General features: G+C 43.9%; 1 protein-coding gene across 1 annotated transcript; it reads right to left on the bottom strand.

The window, feature by feature from the left end:
• Positions 1-1,138: 1,138 nt before the first annotated feature.
• Positions 1,139-10,986, bottom strand: lmx1a (LIM homeobox transcription factor 1, alpha). Its single transcript, XM_041936037.1, has 8 exons — positions 10,959-10,986; positions 10,411-10,591; positions 4,531-4,751; positions 3,611-3,789; positions 2,994-3,071; positions 2,535-2,628; positions 1,943-2,128; positions 1,139-1,281 (listed from the first exon to the last, which is right to left on the bottom strand). Exons 1-8 carry the CDS (start codon positions 10,984-10,986, stop codon positions 1,139-1,141), a joined length of 1,110 nt encoding a protein of 369 aa, XP_041791971.1.
• Between the last annotated feature and the right edge of the window lie 1,280 nt (positions 10,987-12,266).

Raw genomic sequence — 12,266 nt, forward strand, 5'->3', positions numbered from 1 at the left:
GCACACATGCACATGCCAACAGACGCTTAGAGCAGCTACAGACACAAAGGCAGATTCAAAGGAACACACACTCAGTATACTCTGCTGCACACTTCTTTAGCTCTGGCTGGCAGTAGCATACCGCGGTGACAGACAGTTAGATTGTTCCTGACCATTGACTTGCACTCTCTGGTCTGCAAGGTCTGATTTCATAGTGGGAAATATGAGATGGGTCCAGGAGAGGGTTCACGGCTGGGGCAAGGAGGCACTCCATACAGTGGGGCTTCATATCTCTGTGTCACCCTGGGCATTCTCCCCTGACACAGCTTTCAGCCCCTCCGTTGTCTGGAGCCCCCTCTCTGGGGTGTCTCAACCTCCTTCCCCAGGATTGGTGCATTCCAGCTGGGCACGGTGCCTGGGTGGTCCCCCCTCCTCCTTTCCCATCCTCTATGACTGGAGGAAGGAAAAGGCAGAAAAATGCAGCGAGGGCCTTTGACCGTGAGGAGCACAATGTGAGCGTTGATGACGGCGGCGTGGATGTGATGCTTACCTGCCACTGACCCATACAGCTGTCATAGCCCGGCGTTTTACAATCTGATGATCCACCCAACAGCCGGGGGAAGATGCCTCGCTGACCTGTCACCTAGATTGGACCGATAAGCACCGAAGATGGACTGACCCGGCTCTAACCCTCAGCATGAATACCCCATCTTCACCATAAATCAGCCTGTGCCGCCTGTTCACACACCACATGCTGAACACTCACTGTATCATAACCATTATTTATTGATCGTTGTTGATTCATTCGAAACAGCATACACACATTCTGAGAATAAATACAAATACACGCCCAAACAGCTATTTACATTAGTAGATGCAGATATAATCTCATAATCTAACATTCAAACATAGTGAGAGAGGTCCGACAGTGTCGTGCATACACAGGAGTGTGTGTCATACAGTGGGATTGTAAAGCATAAGAGGCAGTAGTGTAATCGTGTTTATATGGAGGTGCACACGGTATATTGCATCGTATCACAGCGTACCCACGTCCCCTTGGCGGTGGTTTTGCAACCACTTCTTCCACCACCTTGTGCACGGTACAGACGGATAGATGGAGAGACCAGAGAGCGATGCAGAGTGAGGGAGGCCTCCAGCCTCAGGAGGTGAAGTAAGAGTCCTGCATGGAGTAGAGGCGGTCGATGGGGGTGAGCAGAGAGGAGTCACCCAGGTGCAGGCAGTCGCTGTCAGCCACATGACACAGAGGGTCTCTGTCCATGTCACCGTACAGACCTTTGAAACCTAAAAAAGACACAACACCATCGATCACTGGATAATTAGGCTGTGATAACTGGTTGGTTTAAAGGGTCATTTCACTGATTTTACTCAGAAAGTTCAGCTTTTTCATCATTTGAAGTTCAACTCAGTCTGTGAAAACAGTACAACAGCTTCTGTGCTTGGACACGAAAATTGCTATTTTTAAAAGAAACTAATGAAAGGCTATTACGTTACATTATGGGAACTGTAGGATCTGGATATAATAATATTTTTTTGTTGTAACCGTCGCTGGAGAGGTGTTGATTCAGGCTATTGTTGGTGATGATATGCATTTCAGTGTAATCCTTTCAACATTTTGCCCAAAAATCAGTAACCTTTTGCATTTTGACCTTTCTGTTCATCTAGAAATAAATAAAAGTAAAAATAAAAGTTATTTTACAGCACCAATGCACAGAGCAGTACCCCAGGAAGTGCTACAATGCTAAAGCTAACCTGGAACCACATTTTTAAAAATAACAAAACTACTATTGTACATTTCAAAATAATAAACTCTTGACTATAAATCTTATGTGATTTTACAATGTTTTTCCCTAGTTTTAGCAATCACATTATTGCAGAAGCTTTATAGAGCTCTACTTTAAACCTGTAATTCTTCATCGTGGTTTGACAGTACTGAGGTCTTTACCGTAGGGGTGCATGTGATCCCCTGGCATCTGAGGTGGGGTCAGGCCCTGTCTGAACGGGTCCATGTCAAAGTCCTGCTGCTCCAGTGTGGTGAGTCCCATCTGCTGCTGCTGCTGCTGCTGCTGAATGTGGACGTAGGAGGACCCCAGGCGCTGCATCTCAGAGGTCATACCGCCACAGGAGGGCGCTGTGGGGGCACAGGAGATGGTGTTCACTGCTGTCTGTTACAGTGATGTTTTTCAGTGAGCTCTTGTGCCCTTTGCTACCTTCATGTTGCTTTGAATAATTAGCCTCATCACCCATCTATTAACTGCCTTCTGTGGCTTTCAAAACTTGCATATGTGTGAAGATCAGAACCTTAAACCTTATCTGACTTGCCTGCCTTTGCAGAATTCCTACTTAATTCTGTCTGCTAAAATAAACTTGAAAAAACTCTTTGCACCTTTAAAAATGTTGCAAAATATCTTTGATCATATACCATTTTTCTGTCTTTGAAAATTAGTTTCTCATTGCCGACAGGAAGAGGCGAATTTAACTCCTATCCCACAGGAGTAATAAAGCGCTTATTTAAACATTTTCCAAAAGTCTGATACCTGTGTGATGCGATGTGTGCTCCCGCTGCTCCTGAGTCTGCTGCTGCTGCTCCTGCTGCTGCTGCTGCTGCTGTCTCCGGGCCAGTTTCTTCATCTGAAAACATTCACCAGCAGACATAAAGCTCACATGCAGGCGTAGTGTAAAACATTTCTCTTTCTCCACAGTCCCTCCGCCACCCAGGCGTACGAGTGTGCTCACTCAATCGCAAAGTATTAACAGTGAGGTAAAGGACATCTTTCAGTGAAGGAGGGAAGCCACACATGAGTCCACTTTGTGAGGAAATATGGGGATTTAATCTGCAGTGATCTCGCAGTGAGATGTCATCAGTTTCCTGTATGAAGAGATAACCAGGCTGATTTCCACTCTGGCATACAAACAAGGTGCAGAAAGAGTCCTTTTATTAGTAGCGCATATGACTCTGTGTGTGTGTGTGTGTGTGTGTGTGTACTTTGTATTACTTTGGCTCTTTGGTTCTGGAACCAGACCTGCACAACCCGGACGCTCAGACCAGTCTCTGCTGCCAAGGTCTCCCTTACCTTGGATCAAGATTCAGGGGGGAGGGAGAAAGTAAGAAAGGGAGGATGAAAAAATAGGAAAACAGAAAGAGAGAGGAGGTCACTTCAAGGTTGTCTGAGGTGCCTCAATGATCCACCTCAAACAAGGAGGAAAGGATAAAACATTTATGTTAAAAAAAAGTCTGCCATCTGCACACTAGCAATACTAAATACCTACATACATTACTCATTTACTTATTTTAGCAGTTATTTCTTTTGTTCTTTGTGAAAATCATGATAAAAACAGCACATGCTTTTCTGTCCACATTCTAAGGTAGAAGTGCATCAACTTCCATCATCTAAAAAACATATAAAACAACTATTATTTTGTCAGTATTTTAAAAAAGCACTATACTTCCTGTAAAGTTTTGATACTGCTTATTTTCCTCATATCCTCATTAAAATGCCACGATTGTCAGTTTTAGGTAGAATTACAGTAAGAATGTTGACAGAAAACAACAGTATAATTTGTCTTTTTCCCTCTATGCACCTATAAACTGAGTGAACACAGAGAAAACTACCTTCCGGCAAGGCTTGGACGACACCTCAAAGGATGCTTTAAAGGTCCGTCTTTGCTGAGTGGTCAGAATAGTGCGCGGCCTTTTGGGACGTTTGCTCTCCGGGTCTTCTGATCGAACTCGTCTGCTTGTAACCCTCCCGGATTCCTCATCCTCTTCCTCTTCTTCATCGTCACTTTTACCTTTTAGGGGGCAGACACGAGTGAAAAGCAAATGTTTATTCACTTATAGAGCATTAAAGAAGACAAATGTTGAGAGAGAGATAGAAAAGGGGAAATCGTGGCATCCATCTGAGAAGTTCAATGCATCATTTGCATTTAGTCTTTTTTTTGATGACAAATTGTAGCTTAATTTCAAAACTCGCTCACGCTCGATCTCTGAACTGAACCTGGTTGCCTAAATTTCTCAGAATGCTTTTTAGCAACACAGAGTGATACAGAGTCCCTGGAGCACTTTACAGCACACTGAGCAGAAGAAAAAGTAGTCGTAAACATTTAAATAAAAACAGGCATGATTAACATTTCAGACATATTTTGTTGTCTTTTTTTATTGCTATGTTACAGCAAACATTACTCATTATTAATGCACTGTTTTTACTCATTATTAATGCACTGTTTGGACCCAGATTTTTTTTCTAGATTAATTATATTAATAACTTGGTTATTTATCTAAACAAAATATGATTATTTTGACCCACTATTGGACACAACAAACTCAAGATTTAAATAATAAATATCACAAATTAATTGTTAGTTGCACAATGCAAAGGATGCACGAATTGTTAACAATCACAAACAAATATTGACGTAACATAGCGAAAAATTCAAGCCAATATTGCATTGGTATTGGGTCAGTTCTGACCCAGTGATGAGTATAGACACACACACACACACACAAACACACACACTGTACGCAGCCAGTACCTGTGTCAGAGGAGGTCGGGCTGGCCAGACACTGGTGGTAGTCCTCTCTGGCACACAGTAGCTGTCCCTCCCTGAGGACGCAGCGGTCTCCAGTCTGCAGGCGACAGGAACAAACGCTGCAGGTGAAGCAGCGCAGGTGGAACACAGCGGCCCCTGCACGCATCACCAGCTCTGTGGGAGAGATGGCCTCCGCACAGCCCCCACAACGCACTGCAAACAGACTGGAGAGAGGGATGGGAGGGCGGGGGTGTAACGAGGGAGGAAATGGAGGGAAATGGTGAGAGCTCTGTAAATAAAAGAGAGCAGTGCTTTTGTTTGGCTGGATGGAGCTTGAGTATAAGCTGAGACACTTGAGGACCCCTCACACCTCAGTAAGAAGGGACTCCATGAGAAAAAAAAATGCTTGGTTGACTTGGGGAATGTTGCTGAGTCGAGCTGTCACTCAAAACAAACTGCCAACCTGACTTCTCCCCTTTCCTCCTCCTCCCCCTGCCCCGACCACTCAGACACATACCCTCAGCGTGGCGGGTGTGCATCTTAGCGCCTGGCAACCGGGACTGGTGGGCTTAGCCTCAGAGACTGTTGCCGTGGCTCCGGCTGCCGTGTCCGAGGCTGTGCTCCTGGGGAGGCAGGAGAAAAGCTCACGGCAGGCCATGGCTCCAGGCAGAGGGGGGGAATCAGATCTCCCGGTGGGAGAGGCTGAGCCGCCGGTCCCATGAATTATCCGCGGAATTATCCCTAAGTCTGCTTAACCAGAGCGGGACAAAGACAGAGCCAGCCCCCAAGCAGCAGGACCATTGTCCGCTGGCTGACACCGCGGCATTTTGGGTCTGTCACGCAGGATGATGCGTCATCATTCTGGAGCTGGTGTTTGTCTCCAGACCTGACTGGGTCACCAGACCAGTCAGCCCAGAGGCATGAGAAAGTGACAGCTTTTTGTCCACCTTTTTGTTTTCACATAAAAATACTTGGTGCGACCCATGAGGAGAGTCGACATACAGTATATCATTGTTTCAATCCAAGATTTGTATTTTGTTGCTACTCTGCAGCCTTTAGAAAAAACTAGGAGCATTGGAAGTTTTTCTAAATAAAAAAATGCAACTTGAGAGATAGGAAATTTCCTTTAATACTGATCAATGCAGTTACTCAGGCAGACATGGAAAATATTACTTTTCAGAGTAATATTAGCATGTTAGACCTGGTCTTCTATTGGCCACCCATGTGGTCAGCTGTAGATTTGATGAATCACAGCCATCATATCGATTTCACAGGAAAAACTTGATGCTAAACTTTATCTTTACAATCATTTTAAACAGTAATTCAATACAAATGTATGTATTTTCTCTCAGTTATGATTATAGTTTGTAGTTTTAGAATTTATATATATATATATAAAAGTGAACATACTGAACGCACAAATAGGTGGTGTAAGTAAAATAACATTTCACATTAAGTTTCAAGTGAAACAAACATTGCGTTTGACTTCCTTTTGAATAAATATGTAAAATGGAAATTTAGGACAATATTTGCACACCAACAAAAACTCAGACTAAACAGAAAGCAAACAGCCAGGTTGAGACATCCCTGTCAAAAGGTCTGGAGCTGCAACATCCTGAAGCCAAACATTGCTGGGACCTCTCACTGTTGCTGTGGGGTCGCTAGGGAAACGGTAAAGCCCATTCCCAGCAGCTCAGGAGGGTCAGTCGGGCTGCTTGACCCATCCGAGTCGTCTGCCTCACGGCCTCAGTGGTATGCGCTTTAATATGGCCAACATACCGTCTGCGGTATGTGCATTCCTGTGGCAACGCAAGATGCATCAACGAAACATCTTCAAAGGAAGTGTGGCGCAGAAAATACCCGGAATGTTTCTGGGATGCACCGTTTGATTTGATGTCTCAGTGTGATGCTAATGCTAGATGTCAGCAGAGAAGAGACTACGGGCATTAATGTTGTGAGATCACTCGTGTTTCGAGAATCGCTTTTCCATTATACGCCTTGTCCAGTTCGTCTTATTATGCCCAGTATTCTTAAGCGTTGTTAATGCAAAGGTAAGAGTACCTCCAATACTTATGGAGCAGCTCAAGGTGTTTAATATTTCAGAGTTTCCGTTGACATGATTGGCCCAGAGGCCCTGCCAGGAGAGCGGGAACACTCAGTCACGCTGGATTTAGACATGGCAATTAGTGACAAGATCATTACAGAGAAATAAGTCAGCAAAATCCTGCACTCCTCCACACTGACACGGCCAGGGTCGGGCACTCTCAAGGCAGATGCACTGTATAACAAGATGAGTGTTTAGCAGAAATGTACAAACACACACACACACAGTTGCCCAGAGAAAGCCCTCCCCACTCATTGTTCCTGCCCTGACTTCAGCGCTGACCTTTGGCGCTCAGGCAAACAGACTGCTGGTCTAGTGGACAAGCAGAGAGACAGATCCTGTTTCTGGATCAGGTTAACCTGGATCCTTCGCTGAACACAAACACACACACACACACCATGTATCAGATACAGATCTGCGGGTCAAGTGCACCACCAGTCACGGCGCTGATCTGACGACCAATCTGATGTCCAGTCCGCCTGTCCACTGAACCGTTTAGCCAATCTAAATCTACTGACAATCGAACCAACCTAAACACCACGTTGTCAGACAGGAATTTGCATGGTGCTTCATTAAATTACAGCACAGTGTGTTGAATGTATTGTGTGTCCTGTGAGTGCTACAGGTCGTGCAAAACAAACTATATAGATCGTATTGACAATGCAATCAAGTCAGAAATATTCATTAATACCTCGGACAATCTAACATGTTGTTTTGTCCTGGAAAACAGTTTCGTAGAAATAAACCTCATCATGTATAATAAAGTATTTACAGAGCTGCCCTGGAAGAAAGTAGAGACTTTCATCATCATTAGAATTATTATGTGGTAGCTGAATCTAAGTGGCATTTTTAAAATATGAATCATACAATAATCATTAAAAATGTATTAATTGGTTGCAATTAAGGACAATTTTTGACTCAATTATTAATCTTCAAAATCAGCTTTTTGCTTTACATTCTAGTGCTGCACAGTATGAGTTCAAAGTTAAGCTGATGAATATGTACTCAAACGTTTGTCGAATCAGCACAGTTTTCTCAAAAAATACTTGACACAAGCAGCACTTATGTATCTCGTTTCAATCATTTCATCTGAAGCAGATGGCAAGATGTCTGTTCAAGCTTAACAGGTGCAGCATTTAGTACGAATATGATGCTAAATGCCCTTAATATCTATATAATCGTAGCAAAGAACATGCATCCATTAACGGTTTACATCTAAAACGGATCGAAATTAGTTCACAGGGTGGCTCACGGTACCAGTCTGAATACCTTTAACATCTGGTTTTAGTTGTTTGTCTTTTTAGTGATTTTCTTTTGCTATGTGGATCTTGTTTTTTTTTATGCTTTTCATTAAACTTCAATAAACCTGAATTTTTCCTGAATACTGGGAAGGATTTGGTTCAAGTTTGCTTTCCTTCCTTTCTGCAGCATTTTCTGGCATAAATCTATAGATCAATATTGGCATATCTAATATCTCATTTACCATTCTGAGACTAGTTATGTGTAGCCTCTTGGCACCAGTAACAAAAGCATAACGGCAAATTATAAACTGCTTTGTTCAGGGAGTTCAAATACTGGCATTAATGCCTTTTAACTTGTGTGAACAGGCCAAACCTGGTGGTCTGGTTGGCACTGATTTACCGCACGAGCAAAGGGAAAAACAAGGCCAGACTCTCACAGAAGATACAGCGTGTGGTATGAGACAAATGTTGTCACAGTATGGAATAATCGTCACTTACGAGCTGGCTTCACACTAGTCCTGGATGAAAAGAAGGGCGGGAGTAGCGCACAGTTTGCACTGCGAGAGAAACACTGTCCAACACTGGCACAGTTTTAAAGCCCCACATCCTGGACAAACAGGGGCGCTCATGTGTTATAGGGTGCCGCAACCCCAGACAGGACGAGCGGGGAGGCGGAGACGTGAGACCTCAGAAGGCAGAGCTCTGGCACCAGGCCTCCTGCTAATTGGTCAGGTCAGATATCTCACGGTCGGCTGGGCGTTGTCCCATCGCTCGACACAGGGGCTGCTGTGGGCAGAGCTTTCCAGATGCCACAGCACATAACGCCAGGGCTCGTGGAGCGCGCCGTCCCCCAAAATAAGTTCACACCAGCCTCACCGTCTCTCTTGCAGGGATGCACCAGACCTTCTGACATATGGCTCCACTCTCCTAATTACCTCTCCGGCCTGCTCTTTTCTCTGCGCTTCGGCCAAGTGCTACACTGATCATGCAAAGCACTTTGAACAGGTTTTTACAAGAATCACAACCCATTTATCCTTTAAACACCAGTTAGCATGTCTATATCAGTGCTTGGCCAACCTAAAAATCGAGGTGCTCTGTCACAAAGGTGCAGGCGTCCAACAGCGCTGCAGTGTCATTCAGCTGACTGGGAACATGATGGCGGGGAGCGTTTTGGACCAATGAGTGTAACATTTCTTGTTTCCCTGCCTGCTTGGCAGGACGACCATCACTAAATTGCTCAGAAATAATGTGAGCTGCCTCCTGTTAGGGTGTGCGGTTTTTGTCTTGGCTCTTGTTTAGGTGAGAGCATGTTCTCGAGGAAGAATGAGGCGGCGAGGCAGTGGGCGGGGTAGGAGGGAGTTGGGCGATGGGTGACGATGGTGGGAGTTTTGTTGGGGGGGGAGACCGCCTCATCGACGAGACCATATGTTGTCCCCAGCTTGCAGTTGCCACGCCAATGGGCCTTGAAATTTTAACACATTTTGACAATGTGTCAGTTGAGCTCTACCCCTGGTTGTGTGCTGTATGTGTGTGTGAAGGTGTGATTGTGTTGTTTTGTGTGTGTGTGTGTGTGTGTATGGATGTACACTATGCAATAGTGTTCTCACATTCCAGCTCCCTCGCCACCCCTTCCTCCTACAGTCACCTTGTTCTCTTGCACCGTGCCAAGTTCCCTGTAAGTCAACTTACACAATATACGCTTGGACACAACTACGCAGGAACACACACACACACACACACACACACACACACACACACACACACACATACACACACACACATATTTTTGCCATAAACTATATCCATGCTATATGTGCAGAATGTAAAACTAAGTAGTAATAGATATGTTTAAGTTAAAGACATCACTTGTTTCGCCACTGTCTCACTCTGATTTCTCTCATACACAAACACACACACACACACACACACACACACACAAACACACACACACACATTTTTTTGTCAAGGTCAGATCTGGACAAGGGTTCTGTTGTAAAAAGTGGCTTAATAACACAAAATAATTTTTGGACACCGGGCCAAAGAAATACATTGAAATGAGTAAGAAAAGACTAGAAAGAAAAGATTAGTGAAATGCCACAAGAGGTTTTTTTTCCTACTGCATGAACTATAATGTTGGTAGTAATTTTTATGCATGTTCCAAAAAATACTTGACAAACGGTAAAATATATATATACGTATATATATATATGTGTGAGTAAGGTAAAAGTAATTTAGTTAAAACATGTTCACGCAGTGACTTTACATCTCAAAATTTGACCCAAAAAACACCCAAAACAATTTCCTTGCATTTTTCTCAGTTGAAATCAAAATTAAATTAAATTGTATTTCCTCATGCAAAACCTCTGAGAAAACGACGTTACAGTGTGAAATCAGATGTTTTTAACCTGGAATCAGCTGGGTTGAAGCCCCTCACCAGGGTTGAAAAGTCAACATATGAATGCGTCAGTGTGTCACGATCTCAGCTGTTACATCTGGAGAAAACCAAACTATGATGAAGAGTTGGGCGTGAGCACTCACTCAGCATAGTCCCGCTTGCAGTAAAGTTTGCGGTCCCGCAGAAAGCAGGAGTTGTGCAGCGCGTCCCCGCACGCCGCGCACCGCACGCACTCCTCATGCCAGAGGCCGTCAGTGACTCTGAGCAGGAATCTGTCCGTGATCGGCCGGTGGCATCCGGCACACACTGCCCTCTGATCCATATCTGCAATGATGGGCAAATCCTTTAATTAGGACACTTTACCAATCAGCGGGACGCGAGGCTAATTCAGCTGAACAAAGTTAGATGGAGGGGCCGTTAAATGCGACTTCACCTCCTTATAATGTGAGGAAAAAGCAGTTAAATAGGCAGTTTGTCTCTCAAAAAGTGTGTATTTTATAGTGAGTGGCCAGTTGTATTATATTGTTTTTGACTATTGTTTAAACTGGTCGAATATTAAGTTCGTTTGATGACCGTGTGCTTAAAAATAGCGCTAAAAAACAAGTGTAATTAATATTTAAATATTGTTTTTAAATCCACATCTTACTAACTAACTGTGATTAATATAATTATACCATCAAGTTTTACCCACCCAAGCATAATGCCGGTCGATCCACCATGGTAGTCCTCTGAGGAAATACATTTTCACCAAAGTCAGTGACTATTGCACAATAACATTTTAAAGATATTTAAGTTCAAGGAGCTCTTACCTGTAAAACGAAAACAAAAAGGCCCAAAAATAGAATTAAAACTAAAAACAGCGCGAGCTTCCAGGCGGTGGGAAAGTGGTTTTGGTGATCAGCTTCTTCTCAGAGCATCTCCGGCGCTCGCAGTCCTGTTGCAACTTGCTGCTCGGAGCAGAGAGCTGAAAAGTTTCTCCTCAGAGCTTCCGTCGACCTCTCTCACTCCGCTGTTATTGACTATTTAGGCTATCTATCAATTATCCTATTAGGAGTGAACGGGAAGGAGAGAGAGAGAGAGAGAGAGGCAGAGAGTGAGAGAGAGAGAGAATGACTTCCTCCATGTGCAGGTGCCGGTTACCTCTCTCTCCCCCTCCCTCTCTTCACTCTCCCTCTCTGCCTGTCTGTCTGTCTCTCTGTCTGTCTGTCTCTGTCTGTCTGTCTGTCTGCCTGCCTGTCTCTATGCGTGTCTGTCTGTCTCTCTCTGTCTGTGCGTCTCCCCCGACACTAAAAGCTGAAAGTTCACAGAGACGCACATGACAGAGATATGTGGATCGATAGATCGATAGATAGATGCCAATCCAATATTGAATTTTTACTTTGCTCAATATGGTTTCTTATATTTTTCATGTCCAGATATTTTTTGCAGAAATGTTCCTATAACACATCAAATATATAATTTCGGTGCAGCACTGCCCTATGTTGTTGCTCATGTAAAGCTGTTATAAGCGAGTATAAGCCAATATATCGGCCTGACTCCACTCTGCTGCCTGTGACTTCTCCACCACCGGCCTTTACACCATCACACATCTTTGTAATGGGGAGTAAAGCATAACCATGCACCCAAGCGGGGTGTTATTGCGTTTACATTCTGCAGACGCCATCTGGTGGCCGACAGCCAGAACTGCAAAGAGGGGACAACGGTTGTGGCATCCACAAAACCTGAGATGTAAGGTCAAATTTTCACTCAACATAGGAAATATTTCTGGGCTGCATTTGTCTGTGATATTAAAACAGAAAAAAATGAAGTACATCAAATGTGATGAGTAAATGAGCTGATGGCAGATATATTTCAGGTGAAATACACACACGATTAAAGAAAATCCCTTGTTTTGTTTTGGTCACATCATAAAATGCAGTTTCAGATTATCAAGGATCAAAAGTAAAAAAAATAATTTGGATTTTAAAGGCATCAGAATGGCAAAACTCAACTGTGATGC

Source organism: Chelmon rostratus, chromosome 4, assembly GCF_017976325.1.
Source record: "Chelmon rostratus isolate fCheRos1 chromosome 4, fCheRos1.pri, whole genome shotgun sequence".
In the NCBI taxonomy this organism is placed as follows: Eukaryota; Metazoa; Chordata; class Actinopteri; order Chaetodontiformes; family Chaetodontidae; genus Chelmon; species Chelmon rostratus.

Bases quoted from the DNA above. Each gene is read 5' to 3' on its own strand.
- lmx1a (XM_041936037.1), bottom strand. From the start codon at position 10,986: ATGGTGGATCGACCGGCATTATGCTTGG. The intron at 4,752-10,410 runs GTGAGTGCTCAC...CCCTCTCTCCAG, and splicing joins TGCAAGCGGGACTATGCTGA to TCTGTTTGCAGTGCGTTGTG. The intron at 3,790-4,530 runs GTACTGGCTGCG...GCCCCCTAAAAG, and splicing joins CCCGACCTCCTCTGACACAG to GTAAAAGTGACGATGAAGAA.